This window comes from Haemaphysalis longicornis, unplaced genomic scaffold (genome assembly GCF_048455015.1).
Source record: "Haemaphysalis longicornis isolate Haplotype H1 unplaced genomic scaffold, Haemaphysalis longicornis Haplotype H1 scaffold_5, whole genome shotgun sequence".
Lineage (NCBI taxonomy): Eukaryota > Metazoa > Arthropoda > Arachnida > Ixodida > Ixodidae > Haemaphysalis > Haemaphysalis longicornis.
Genome location: NW_027526385.1, coordinates 30,312,475 through 30,327,573, shown reverse-complemented (window position 1 = coordinate 30,327,573; position 15,099 = coordinate 30,312,475). Strand labels below are relative to the sequence as shown.

The 15,099-nt window shown below is 46.3% G+C and overlaps 1 protein-coding gene and 1 long non-coding RNA gene across 3 annotated transcripts; both read left to right on the top strand.

Moving 5' to 3' along the window:
- The first annotated feature begins 6,753 nt into the window (after positions 1 to 6,753).
- Positions 6,754 to 10,682, top strand: LOC144138014 (uncharacterized). Of its 2 annotated transcripts, XR_013315800.1 has the most exons (5): positions 6,754 to 6,798; positions 9,257 to 9,348; positions 9,454 to 9,516; positions 9,600 to 9,710; positions 9,870 to 10,682. It is a non-coding gene; the product is annotated as an uncharacterized LOC144138014 (long non-coding RNA). The 2 variants fall into 2 exon arrangements; XR_013315799.1 differs by lacking the exon at positions 6,754 to 6,798 and having other exon boundaries at positions 8,577 to 9,348.
- A 601-nt stretch (positions 10,683 to 11,283) lies between these two features.
- LOC144139135 (uncharacterized) lies at positions 11,284 to 12,341 on the top strand. Its single transcript, XM_077671587.1, has one exon. The coding sequence runs from the start codon at positions 11,598 to 11,600 to the stop codon at positions 12,114 to 12,116; it is 519 nt and encodes a 172-aa protein (XP_077527713.1). The 5' UTR covers positions 11,284 to 11,597; the 3' UTR covers positions 12,117 to 12,341.
- The last annotated feature ends 2,758 nt before the right edge of the window (positions 12,342 to 15,099 follow it).

Below are 15,099 nucleotides of genomic sequence, written 5' to 3'. Positions count from 1 at the left end.
ACGCAATCGCTTTGCCTCCATTCGCCAGATTCATAATGCGCCCAGTGATAGCTCCGACTGGAGGCATTGGAACTGGACGCGGCTGCAACGGAACCCTGGGGGTAAAAAACCAGCCCGGAAGCAGCGGTGGTGTGGCGGCATCTCGTCGAAGGCCCTGAGTTGAGAAGTGCTATCGCGCTTGTCTTAGCCATGTAACGCTCTTGCTACCTTTGCATATATTGTATATAAATTCCGCTTCAAATAACCGTCAGCTCGGCTACTTCGTCGCTATGGTCTGCGCAGCGTCGATAGCGGACTGGGCAGGGCAAGTCGCAACAATAGTAGAGTGAACTAGAATATTCTAGTTCACTCTAACAGTAGTGACTGAGCTGGGATGGCTCAGTCCCAACAGTGTATGTGTATGTGTTTTGGAGGCTTGGAGCGGCGGCCCGGTATTGCTCGCAGTCGACGGCCGCAGTGCACCAAGTTGCTGCCGGTGCTTGGCAGCCGTTACAGCACTGTCCAACTGCTCTGGCGTGCTTTAATTGTGACCTCGAAAACAAACTTTGCAGACAGGATTTTCGGAGGCGTGATAGCTTGCACTGACGTCACTGTATTCCCGTGTTGGTGCGTTGGTTGCACAGTGGAAATCTGCAGCTCTTGGTTCGAGAAGCGCTGATGAAGCTGAGAGCTATCGATAAAAAATGTGGTGGCGTACGTCGTTATGGGCAAGCAACATGTTTTACGAGACGTTCCAAGACGCAAGCTAAAGGTAAAAACCCAACATCTGGCGTTGCCGTTCATCATATAAAACGGCCCTTTCACGAGGCCTTCCACAGTGCGAGCTTAAACTCGGCACAAGTTGCTAGCGAGGAGTGGTCGCCCCGCCAGTAAACAGCAGATGAAGGTAGGGGAAGAACAATAACCACCGAAATTCACCGTCGTCGTCAGCTTCATCATTACACGGTGGCATAAACGAGAAGCAGCGCATCGCGAGTTGCCATTCGAAAGCAAAACGCTCCTCCAGCAGCAAGATGCCAGCGCTGTTCGACAGAATATGCGAGGCGAAACAAGGCGTCACACGCGTTCGACTGGGAATTATGATGTCCGATCGATTAACAACCCATGGCCACAACCTGCACGGTGGGGCTATATGCTCACTTGTAAATGGACAGCACGAAGACATAGCCCTACCAAACCTGAGCAAAAAGTTTCAAAACGGGAGCTTAATAAAACCATGTGGTTGACACAAACCATGCAGTCAATTTGACGCGAATCACGTAAACTAACTGCGATCGTTTAAATGAGCGGTTCCGCTCACGATATGACTCCAGAGCATGGTCGACATGCATCTATGGAAACTGCTTAAGACCGGAAAAGAGCGACTTCGGCGCGCGTAGTGCATGCATTGTGAGCAGCCCCCACCGCTTCCCCTAAAACAATTTGAAGCAGCTACGCGTTCCCAGGCCGCGCATTTGTAAACAAAAATAACTGCTCCAATCAACAGGTGCCGTAGGAACAGAGCAACTGTGGCCGCGCTTCCCACCGGGACCTAACCCCCTCGTTTTTCCCTTTTCACCTTGACCCCTTAGCGAGCGACCGCCGAAAAACGCTAACAGCGCCAAACAAGGACAGGCAAAGGAGGGACGTGCAGTTTTCGTTGCCTGATTTTACCATCCTTGAGAGTTAAGCAGCACAGCGCCACCGCTATTCGCCCCGAGCGCGAACAGAGTCGGCCCCTGGCGGCGGCGGGACGAACCGCTCCTAGTGTGGATGGCGCTCTCGCGTCGTCTGCTTTTTCACGTTGCGTGCGGCGCACGACGCGTGCTGCACACGACAAAACAACCAATATGTGTGCTCGTTTGGCAGTAAGCAATGACATAGTTACCTCTGCTTGCGCATTTCCTCTAGAAACACAATAATCAGTGGCCGTTGAGGGTTAATGCGCTCACTGAATTCCACGGAACATCTTCGCCGTGGTCACTGCTTGAGTGTGAACATTGCTTCCACACATTGCACTTTTCCTATTGCTGAGTGCAGTCGTCTGCCGTTTCGGGAACGTCGAAGGGTGCTTATTGAAGGTGGCGTGGTGATTATTTAAAGGATAAAAGTTTGGTATACGCGAAACGGGTAAGAAGCGACAAGACCTGTGAATACGCGTGCAAATTCCACACCCTTGTAAAACTGCGCTGTGTCCTTATAGAAAGAAGAAACAAACAAAAACATTTACACTGCACACGACCCCTGAGCTATCGCCCATACATTACCGGACACGTATTTTACACCAGCAAGCGCCTGTGTGATCGTGTCCTTACCGTACCTTTTCTAAAATAAATACCATTTTTGGACAGTCGTTGTTTATACTGAGGAGGAGGAATAAACATTTATTCAACTGTATCGAGTTGCTAATTTTACGTATTATTTAAAATACGTTTCTATGGATGCGCAAGAGTATTTAGGGGGGATTTTTCGGTAAAATTAAGCAGTTGTGAGTTTGCGTCTGTCGTGTGGCATTTCGTGTGTCATTTTCATATATATCATTTTCAAATCCGACATGAATCACCTTGTCCAGAAACGTGTCTCACTCAGCATAACCAAATGCCTAATATGGTCACGTCTTAACCTATTAAGGTGGACCTAAATTTAAAGAAAGAGGAGAAAACGTGTAATATACTGCACGTTGTTGCCCACATGTGTGAGGAGTGTGTGCCTTGACTCGTTGATTTTTTTTTTTTTAATTTTTTCCCACAATGCTTGCTTTCAATACATTTTTGAAAAAGGCGAGCCACAATTTCTGGACAATCTCGGATCAAAGGGGGGCTTAATTAATTTTGAAAATACGTGTTAAAGTACTGCTTTTTCACCGCTACAGAACACAATGCCTAGTGTAGTTTCCATTGTAAGTAATACTGATAACCATAGTTTGGCTTTTCGCGTAACATGCGTTCTCTTCTCTCTGCTCTTGCAACGTTGGCAGGACTCCCCCCCCCCCCCCCCCCCCCCCCCCTCTTCCCGAAAAAAAAAAGGAAATGCACAGAATTTCATTTTTTAACCAATCCTCAAGAATTAAATGCCAAGACAAAGGCGATATTCAGTTTGCAAAACAAAGTAGTTACCGGGAACCCGTTGCGCTGATTCGCAACGAGAAATAAAAAGGAAATGTTTTACTACATCTGCAACAGCGCAACTTCGATCATTTATTGCCATCTTTAGGGTTCGTAAGCGATCTTATACGCAAGAATGCAAACACATGTCGCTGTTGCAGGCACCTGTTAGATTTTAAAAGGAACGCAAATGGTCAAAAGAGCAGCCGTAACAGACAACTAGTGCTCACTGTGACAGGGACGCCGGAACCGGGGGGGCAAGGGGGGCCAGAGCCCCCCCCAAGCATTTTTATGTCAGGGCTCGGCCCCCCCTACTTCCTGCCTCATTGACATTTTTTTGCGCAACTTACGGTCTCCAAGTTTCTATAAATTTGGCTCCATCACTGACGTGAGAGTAGCCAATTTTGCGTTGATAATACTCGCAAAACGTGACAGCTGCAGCCACGGATTACCGAACCGACACGCTGACACTGGTCTGCGTGGCTGCAACTTGCGCTGAGGTAAAAAAAAGCGGGAGCTGTTTTCTCGTCTCCCTAGGCCTGCAGTCTCAGACGTTTCTTGTGCGGGGTTACAATAGGTATTGTACTGACTCAGCATCGCGACGTGGAATAATTGCCACCACCACCACTACCAACAACATCATCATCATCATCATCATCGGCCTATTTAAGTCCACTGCAGGACGAAGGCTTCTCCCATTGACTTCCATCCGCTCCTGTCCTGCGCTGTTCAAGTCCATTCTTTGCTTCCGAACTTTCGTATTTCGTCCCTCCATCGAGTTACCGGCCTTCCCCTCCTTCTGGTCCCGTCTCTCGGTAGCCACTCAGTTACCCTGGTGGTCCACCGGTTGTCATTTCGTCTCATTACATGGCCTGCCCAAGTCCATTTCTTCTTATTTTGAATTATGATATCTTCTACTTGAGCGTGTTCCCTGATCCAGGAGGCTTCGTTTCCTGTCCCTAAGTGTTACTCCTATCATTATTCGTTCCATGGCTCGTTGAGCCGACCTAAGTTTTCTTTCCAATTGTTTAGTAAGGCGCCAAGTTTCCGCCCCATATGTCAACACCGGTAGTACGCATTGGTTGTATACTATTCTTTTTAGTGATAGAGGTAGCTTAATTTTGAATATTTGGGGGTGCTTGCCGAATGCACCCCGTCCCATTCCTATCTGGGCCAGATTTCTTTCTCGTGGTTAGGGTCAGCACTGACAACCTGTCCAAGATGGATATAATCTTCTACTTCTTCTAGTATTTCGGTACCTAGGCGGAATAGAGTGCTTCCAGCATGTTTATTTAGCATTACTTTAGACGTATTCATGTTTATCTTTAATCCGATGGCCCAGCTTTCTGACTAGGTCTTGAAGCATTTTTTACAGGTGTTCTGCAGTCTCACTGAACAAGACTATGTCGTCCGCAAACCTCAAATGGCTCAAGAATTCTCCGTTTGCCCGTAATCCCACCTCTTCCCAGTTAAGCTTCCTAAATATATTTTCCAGACATGCTGTGAACAATTTTGGTGCTCCCTTTCTGATCGTAAACTTTTCGCTTTTCGTGTGGAGGATTTTCCTGCCCGTACACCCCTTATATATGTCGTCTAGGAGTCTTATGTAAGTCTCCTCGATTCCCTGGTCTTTTAATGCTTCCAGCACTGCTGCGGTGTCTAGCGAATCGAACGCTTTTTCATAGTCTATGAATGCCATGTGAAGGGGTTTATTATACTCCGCTGATTTTTCAATTGCTTCATTGATGACATGGATGTGATCTGTCGTCCTTTTCTAAAGCCGGCTTGTTCCCTCGGTTGTTGGAAATCTAGGCTGTCGCTTATGCGGTTAACTATTACCTTGGTAAACAACCAACACACCACCGAGAGGAGGCTGATCTCCCTTCTTGTGGATAAGAACCCCCCACCCCCCCCCCCACCCCCCCCGTAGGTGCGCTGCGCCACTGCTAATGGTGCTTTACATTACCTGCTTGTAGGGAGGCGGCGGCAGCAAAGAGACGAGTGCATTGAACCTTCGGGTCGGGTTATAACTATGCGAACTGACCCCTTCTTCTGGCGGCTTTTCTGTTTTAATCCGGTATTCAAATCCATCCACGCTCTTTCTCCGTATTTTTCCACGAACAAGCGCCCTCCCGTTCCCCAACGGCGTGTCGAGGGAAAACATGAAGTACAATGGCTAATTGTGTCTTACTTTACCTGCCAGTGGCGAGGCTGCGGTAGCGCAGACACAGGCGGCGGCAGCAGAGAGACGAGACGAGCCGTTTGAACCTTTGGGTCGCGAACTGACCCCTTCTTCTGGCGGCTTTTCTGTTTTAATCGGGTATTTAAATCCATCCGGGCTCTTTCTCTGTATTTTTCCACGAAGAAGCACTCACCGTTCCCCATCGGCGTGTTGCGGGAAACGCATGAAATACAATAGCTAATGGTGTCTTACTTTAACTGCCAGTGGCGAGGTTACGGTAGCGCAGGCACAGGAGGCGGCAGCAAAGAGACGATAATTGCCTGGTGGGGTCATTCTCCCCGCGCGAGAAAGCGGCAGAGGGGCGCGCAGCTCCAAGTCAGTCTGGTCGGAAAAGGGGATTGACTCGTCACGCCGTGGCGGGGGAAGCAAGGCTTGAGAGTGAGTGGAGGAGACAAACTAGAAACGACTGCTATTGATCCTTGAGGAGTGCTACCGAGGCTGAAAGGCGACGCCGAGCTTTTTCTGTCTTATCAGTAATGCTTGTCAGTAAGTGACGGCGGCAAGCGAGGTACACCAGCTTTTGATGGGTGAAACTGAAGAGAAACCGGCGAGCAGGATTTCGTATTTGTGTTGCACCGGAAGGGGCGACGGAGCGGACAATGTTACCGTGCACCAGAAGCCGAGGCGGCAGACAGACGACCATTCTTGCGATGGATGACCATAGCTCTCGAAAGTACGGAGAATTCGGCGCGTCATCGTAAAAGCCACGTGGAAGACCTTCGGTTAACGCACCCACCGGCATGTGTGGTGGTTTGGCGGCAAGATAAGCCGCCAAACGATGCCGCGCCGCCGTGCAGAAGCGCCAACAACAGTTGTTCTGTGCCACCCGTTTCTCCCCTCTATTCCACGTCTTTGTCGAAACCGCAGGAGCGTTCTGTGTACATTATAGGTGTGCAGTCCTCACGTTCGTGCACGGCGTGTTAGCTCTCTGAAATGGGGAGGAACGGAGTGTTTCTATGTAAAACGCGTATGGCGGCACTTTAGCTCAACGCATCCAGCGGCATGCGTATTGTGGCGGCGGAAGGGCTCGCACGTGGGCCAGGTCCTTTAGCTTTAAAGAATAGCGCGAAAATAGCGCGAACGATGCCGCGGCGGCGTTGAACATCCTGTAAGGTGCTGCAGTGTGTCCCCCCCTTCCTCACCTATTTCCTGCGTTTTTTTCTAACCGGCAAGGGCATTGAGCGTAAGTTTGTTGTGGGTATGCAGTCTTGCAGTGCGCCCAAGGCGTGTCCCTCTTTTGAGGGTGGTGCAGCAGAGAGGGGACCTGTCACTTTTCCGATGGGACAGCATTGTTTGCGGAGACTTTCTGACGTTGGAAACCACGAAACGATGGGCAGATTAAAAGGCCCTGCGGCGGGTCACAAGGTGTTTAAATAAGCAAGTTCAGCTTGTGCGAAGCTGCACTAGTCCTTCGCACAATAGGCAAGACGGCGACCGGCCCTACTACCGGACCGGCAGACTGCGCTCGCTACGGTATGTACCGTCCTTTACAATTATTATCAGTTCGGTAGGCCTGTTTAGTCTTCCTTTTTTGGACATAGACAATCAGTCGCTTATACACGCTACGCTACAAATTCACTAGGCCCGTTGGCGCAGTTTGTGAGCAAAATAGTCGTCATTTTCCATTTAGGCGTTGGAAAGGACGTTCTTATGAATTTATCCACATGTTGCCCTTAATTCTTGAGACGCGACAGCCTGTTCTGATCTTATGTTCTACTTCCTCCAATCAGCATGTAACGGCTTTGGCAGTACTTTTAGATCGAGTTTACTACATAAAGATCGGTGAGATACTGTAGGCTATTAGAAGCAAGATGCATCCGCGCTAATACCTTGATGGACGTGAACGGAGAACGAAAAGAAGTTATGATATAAAGTTCTCATTAAAGAGCATTGCTGGTACCCGGTAAGAAAGTCGAACGTTATTTAGCTAGGTCATGAATTTTACTTGATGTTTGTTTTTATTTCTTTTGACGATTTGATATTTACGCTTGATGTAGAAAAAGAAGACTGTTTCCTTTTGATCGTAAATCTTGATCGTAATCTTCTTGCACATGAACTGGAATTCTATGCTATTCGAGGTATGGCTTTCAGCCTTATTACATTATAATTTAGTCATCGTTCCCAGTTTGTGACAATAATACAATTGCAAGTCGGATATTCAGGAAACATGTTCTGGTGTTCCCCAGGGCAGTATTCTAGGACTGCTCTTATTTCATATTTATATTAATGACATTGTGCAGATAGACCCGTCAGTGAAGTTCGTAATTTACGCCGACGACACGAGTTTGTTTATCGCAGAAGAGGCTAGCGAGAGATTACTCCAACGAGGTAATGAGGTCGTTGAAAAATTAGCCGTATGGGCTTGTTGCAGTGGGTTCAAGAATAACACTGAAAAATCTAAGGCAGTTATTTTTGGTGCAAAAGGTGAATATGTCAATAAAAACCAATATTTAGTTTTAAATGCGTGTCCTGTAGAGATTGTAGCCAGCTTTAAAAATCTTAGGAGTAGTTTGGGAACACATGCTTTGGGAATTGCACGTTGACCAAGTTGTCAACAAACTGTCGAGAGTAACGAGATTGCTTTACAAAAATAGTGACCTATTGCGGACGAATACAAAGCTACTCATTTATTATTGGCTGTTCCTGTCGTACTTAAACTGTTGTTTTCTTGTTTGGGGCCCAACAACGGTTACAAATATTCCTACAATATCTAGGTGCAAAATAAAGCTGTTCGATTTATACCCAACGTTGCAGCAGACAAGCCAACTAGATCTTTGTTCAAATAGTTTGGTTTAGTCAACACGAACAATTACTATAATTACCGTTTATGGAAGGCGTGGGTTGCTGAAAGAATACGGGAAACGTTTTCTATTTGTACTATGTCCAACCTAACCGTTAAAGAGCATTCCTACAACACGAGACGACCTGATTATTAGACTCTCCGTCCCACTAGAACAAATTATGACGACCACTTGATGCAAAACATTGTCCCGAAACTTTGGATGAGCAGTGGAAATCGACTTACATTCAAAGATGGGCTTGATTTGTATGTATAGCGTAGTGTTTGAGCGCCATTGTCGCTAATGTAGCGTTTGTTTTTAACTTTACCACCTTTCTTATTTTTTTCCGTTTCCATTGTTTGCGAGTTGTACATCTCCCATGCAAGTGTTGTATAGGTGTTTGTAGCATGCAAATTTTGGTTTTTCTCTGATGTGAATAGCTTTGCTTGAATTATTTATGATTCCACTGTTGTACGCCATTTTCTTTTCTCCGAGTGGGAGAACTTTAACAGTTTGGTTTGTCACCGAAGCATCCCGTGATTTTCTCACATATGTGTTTTTATGTTAATGTTTTTAATACGTTTTCTCATGTGGTATTACAACTATGTAGCTGCTGACCTCGTAATCGGGCGGGGGGAGGGGAGCAATGTCAAGCTACGAATGTTTCTATTTGCAAACATTAAATAACGTTTCTATGTCGACGTCTATGACAGCCACCACTTGGGGGGTCTCGGGGCCTTTGGGCTGTCTTTCAGATTTTTTTAAATAGGCCATAAAATATCCCGAACCCGAATTACCGAATTAAAAATACTTCCTAGCTCTCATATTATAACAGCCACATGCTGCTCGACATTTCCTAATACAAATGCAATTTAAGTTCCCATTATTCAAATTGATATAGCCCTCGGATTACGGATCACCGCTTTTCTATACAATAAAATATTTGGCCTCTATATTTTCTTTCGTACTGGGCACAAACTGTTCAAAACAGAAAAAGAAACAGGACAGAGGTCTATCAACGCTGAGTTTTGTTCAGCTCGATCCATGTTGCACTGTTAGTGCAACAAAACCAAACGAACTGGGGCATTGATCATGCCGACGTGTGTTAGGTGTGGGCAGCGTCAACTAACGGCTCTTTTATTTGATCCCAGCCCTCACGCAATGCCCGGCTCCCAAAGAAAGATCAGTGGTTTCTTTCTACCAGCTCCAAAGCGTGCATGCCTTGGAAGCAGAGATTGTCAAGGTATAATAATGCACAGATTTTTGTATATAATCACGAGTTCTGTTTGTGTGAATGCCTCCGTTCAACAATTCTCTTTGCTTCTACGCTTTTCTCTGTCGCTACCAGATATTTCTTCTGAAAGACCCGGCCTACAGTGTCATCGCGCAGAGCAAGGCACAGGCCATGATGGTAATAATTGATATTTCATTGATACATTCTTGCATTTTAAAAGTGGCATTTTGAGACAGTTAAGGACGGTGCGAATTTTGCAGAAATTGGTCCATCCCGTACCGACAACACGAACGCCGTTGTTGCACAACCATTACCTGACGACAGCGCCCGTCCTCCGGACCTGTCACCACTGTCGACTGATTGCTCAGCGGGTAAGTAGTTTCAGTATATCCAAATTAAGGTCATGCCTATCGGTTATGCCAATAATATTTTTTTGTTAGACATAGGCTAGGGAAAATAGTGTAAACTTGATTTAAAAACCGAATAGGAACAGAAGAAGCAATGAATGCCTTTTATTTCATTTGTACAAGCCCAAACATCGCGGCCTGCTAGCCGGACGGAAGAAGCAACCAGCTCGGACGAAATGAGCAATCTGCAATCGCTCGCCTTCAAAAATTCGAGAGAGAGTTCAAGCGAGGACGAGTCAGCGCTGAACGACCATCCGTCACTTCCGGCAAAAAACTACAGGTTCCCAAAAAACCAAGGAGGTAGATCATGTCAACGTGGCTGGTTTGAGCGATTTTCTTGGCTGTCCTACCAAAGCAAGAGCGACTTAGTCTTTTGTCAAGAGTGCCGTCGACATTTCAAGAAAAAAGGGGACAACACTAGAAATGTGGAGCGAGCTTTTGTTAAGACTGGTTTTAACAACTGGAAAAAGGCTATCGAAAGGTTCAAATCGCACGAAAAGAGCCAATTTCACGTTGACTCCGTGAGCCTAAACTTGTCATACCAGAGAGGCATTCCTGTTTTGAGTCTCCTTTCGCAGCAATGCAACAAACATCAGGAGGATGCCAGGGCAGTACTTCGCGTCATAGTTAGCTCTGTGCGCTATCTCTGCCGCACAGGGCAAGCTCTTAGAGGACAAGGTAAACTGGATGGAAATTTTCTCGATTTGCTTCATGAGAGATCAGAGGATGTCCCGGTCCTTAAGACGTGGATGGCTAAGAGGGACAAATGGGTGAGCGGGGACGTGCAGAATGAGCTTATAGAAATTATGGCGCATACCGTACAGCGAGAGATTGTGGAGGACGTGAAATCCAGCCCGTTCTACGGTATCATCGCTGATGGAACAACGGATGTGAATGGTGACGAGCAGTTAACCTTTTGCGTGCGGTGGGTGCAGAGCAAGACCCTTGAGCTTCGGGAAGAGTATATTGGCATGTACAACGCGCCCGACAGCAGAGCTGAAACTCTATACTCTGCCATCAAGGACATGCTTTTGCGCCTGCGTCCGTGGCCACTGCTTTGATGGGGCGGCAAATATGTCCGGTCGTTTTTCGGGTGTACAAAAAAGAATTAGCGATTGCGAACCGCGTTCTTTGAATGTCCACTGCAGTAATCACTGTTTAGATCTTGTACTGCAGGAGGCTAGCAGGAGCTGCGACGTAATTGGAGACGCTCTTAGCACTGTTAAAGATATTTCCAACGTAATCCTCGACTCCAAAAAGCGCATAAGTGCTTACGCCAACATAGTAGTTTCTACAGGGGGCGAAGTAGATTTGGAGAACGGTTCCAGGCCAAACAATTTACTGCCGCTTTGCCCTACGCGATGGACCGTTAGAGTTAAGTCCATGCAAAGGTTTCTTGACAACTACGCTAGGGTACAGGAGACGCTCAAGGAGCTTTTGGAGACACCAGGTTCAGTGACAGATGGCAGCAAGGCCATTTTGAGGGGTTACTACACCCTTTTGCAGAAATTTGAAACGTTGTTAGGGATCAACATTTCCATAGCTTTCTTCGGCCCTTGTGAAGAATTGGCAAGGGCTTTCCAGAGCTCAACATGTCGAGCGGCGGGTGCAAAAGAGGCTGCAGAGGCTCTCCGCGAGGCGATCTCTCGGCTGCGCTCTGATGCCGCGTTTGAGGAGCTGTGGCAGCACACGAGCACAACTGCAGCACGCCTATGCCTGAAAGAGCCTCGAGTGTCCAGGCCGGCAAAACCGCCTAGGCGGTACGAGGCGACTGACAGGCCTGTTCAGCCAGTTACACTCGACGTTAAAGCAGCACTGCGCAAGGAGTATTTCGCTGCTGCCGATCGGATTATGAATGAAACGCAACGGCGTTTTGAGCAGCCGGGCATGTTACAGCTCGTAAAACTGGAAGGCATTTTAGCCAGCGCTGCAAGGGGAACTCAGTTCACAGCTGATGGGCTAAAGGCGTCTTTGGGAGTGCATGCAGTAGATTTTGACCTGTGCAGACTCTCGGCGCAGTTTCTGCTTCTACAAACTCTTCTACACGATGCCGATTCCACCACATCCCTGGGCATTTTGAAGATGCTGCAAAGCAAACCGGAAAACATTCGCGAGCTAATGGACCAGGTCGTGCGGTATGTTCAGCTTTTGCTGTCCATACCTGCATCGGTCGCTTCTGGGGAGCGCTCTTTTAGTGCTCTGCGCCGAGTAAAAACTTATTTGCGCAACCGAATGACCCAGAAGAGGTTGTCGCATCTTCTGATTTTGAACATTCATAAGGAAAGAACGGCGGCCCTCAGGTTAGAGGACATCATCAAAGAATTTGTGAGCAGAACAGCGGAGCGAGTAGCAACCTTTGGTCCCGTCTAGCTGTCCGAAATGCCTGCTGCTTTTGTGCATTTTTGACATTCATGTACAGTCATGGTCACATGAAGTGCGAACACAAAATTATGAACAAGAACACGCAAAATTGAAAAATGCTGTTCTTGGAGGTCCAAAAATGGCGCACTGTTGGTATATTTTGAAAGCCACATTTTCCATCTTTGTTATTGTTATTAGGCCACACATCAATGTGACTTGCATGGAGAGAAATCGCGCTATTTGTGTTCTGGTTTATATTATCCTGGTCGCGTTTCATTTGTCCGTGACTATACATACATGTATTATAGCGTGCTTGTTCGTATTGTTGCATTTCCATTATTTTTATGTCATGTTTTATATGCGTCAATATACAAATAGAAACAGACCTAACTTTACAGGATGGCATCAAAGAACTTTGGAGATAGCAGCAACCTTTGGTTCCACCTAAGCCCCTATAGCAATAACACCACTGACTGATAAGTGTGATGCTTGTGTGCAATATTTCCAATTGTATGTATGTATTATAGCGTGGCTGTTTGTACTGTGGTATTGCAATTTTTGTATTTGTATTACGCTTGTTTTCTGCGCCATTGTATAAACGTACCAAACATTCTGTTGCTTAAATAATATGTCAAATGCGAATAAATATGTGGTCACTGAAAATTCACTCTATTTTCTGCTTAATAGTACGCGGCCTATCTTGACTAAGATGGCCACTCGCAACACATTCTCTTTCTTCCCCCTTCCCCATCCCGTTTATTTTTTATTCAATGAACGTATAATAAGCACAATTTAAAGTTAAGAATAACCAGTGGGTAAAAAAAGATTTTTGCACGTGGTTAATAGAAAAGAAGTCGATTTTTTTTCTTTCTAGCGAAACTCTGATTTTAATAGCGTAAAAATTTCGAAGTACATAAAAAAATAAAAAAATTGCTTCAGCCCCCCCACTGAAAATATAGTTCCGGCGTCACTGCACTGTGAGATCCCAGAAGCTTGGTTTGCACACTGTAAACCTGCTTGTCACTTTGCTAAAACCTAGCTAAACATGAGATGTTGATTGTACTGTGTGCGTTGATAATTCAATTCGCAAGTTCACTTGCGACGAAAGCCGTAAATAAGTGATCTGAAACCGTTATTCATCAAACCTTCCTTCAGAGTCGCTGAAATTTAATTTAAAAGACCCGTTGGTTACATTTATATCTCTGCGCTGATCAAAATTCAGTAATTTTATGTTGCCTTTTGAACGCACAAAAAATATCGTAAGCTCTTAGAAAGAATTTCGGGGCAGTTAAGTAGTGTTACCATTTCAGGGCATCCCACAAATGCAAGAATGCGTCATGCTACCAGTGAAAGCGATTGAGATTGCCGTTGTAAACTGAGTTCCAGAGATCGAGGATTCCTGATTTGTTTCTATTTATGCTTTTATTGAAGGCTCAAAGCCATAGTCTGGAAAGATCGAGGTTGCTACGAGCCACAGCGTACAAGTTCATTGTCACAATTACGGCAATTCTGAGATTCCCGATGAGCCGTCGCTTTTTTGGCGTAGTAATGAAAACTGACTGCCGCTTCCATGATATACATCGAACGTTGAGGAACCGAACTACAGCATACCACTCTTGTTTGCGCCTTTCGTGCGAGAAAAAAGCACGAAGCGCGCCCACAGTGTGTATTCTTACGGGCCGCTCAGCGGAGCATCCACACTAGCAGCGCGACGGTGTCGCCACCTACATGTCGAGCTCGCGGCGAATAGGGAGGCGAAGCTAAAGTTTGCCGGGCGAGGGAAGCGCTGCCCTCTCCCCGGAGGGGGAGTACGCCGGGGCAGCGGCCTATTCGGCACGTGCTTTTTTCGCTGCGCGCGTGCTGCATTTCTCGCGTTAGGAAGAGGGCTGGGTAAAATTTTCTTTCGACTTATGAAAGCATACACATTAGCACGTGTCCAGCAAGTTCGGTTTAAACGTAGAGTAGTTACTGAGTTCATTTTTGTCGACGTTTGTCTTGTCGTCTGCTACAGACGCGCCGCCTGCTTCCCGCCGCTCGACCGGCAGACTGCCCCACGATTTTAAGGGGGGAAACGCGTTGTTCGGCGGTCGTCGGTTGCTCTTTTCTTCTGCAAGGCGACAGCTGTTCAGCTGGTCACAGCGTACTTTTCTCTTGTTTGTTACTCCCTTCGCGTGCTCGCGCTTCTGACATCCGGACTTTCTGGACTGCAGAAACATTGACGCGTGCAAGAAATGTAAGATAAACGTGATTGATTATGGTTAATAGGTTATTTCTTACTCTTGAAACAATCAGCTGCATCTTATAAAAACGCATTAGAAAGGCACACGCTAATTAAGGGGTGCGCTGACAGCGCCGCATTTCCATTTTACTTGTACTTGAAGAAATTTTTGTTCGCAATGTTAGTCACCCGCTTGGAGTACAAGTATGGGTTAGCGTGACAGTTGGCGGGAACAACAGAACAGCTTGTGGCGTATAACTTTTAATTACTATAATATACAGAATTTGGTGTATACCTCTTTTAATTACCAGTATTTCTAAATGTGGGAAAAAAGCGAACAACGCAGCAATCCCGTCCAGAACACAAGTCACAATGACAAGACGGACCAGAGCTACTACAGCCAGGTAAATCGCTAGAAACTATTTTTTTTTTTACCCATGCAAAATGTCAACCTATTGTGTTATATATGGACGGTATCGAACGGCACCAGCTAAACAACTCCGAAGTTCATTTATTATAGCGGAAAACAATCATTGGCAGCATGCATTAAAAAAAGTGTAGAGGGGAGGATTCGTTAGAACACTAGTTCGCATTTTCAAAGCCGGGTAATGTAAACTGAAAGCACACAGATACAAACAAAAATGTGTCAACTTATTTCACCTTTCGAACTGCAGTGATCCATGCTTACCGTAAGTCTATCCTTTTGGTGCGCTTTCGCGGGGAATATGCAGAATTTAACGAATGGATCATCTTCTTTCGCCTTGTTACTGTCGT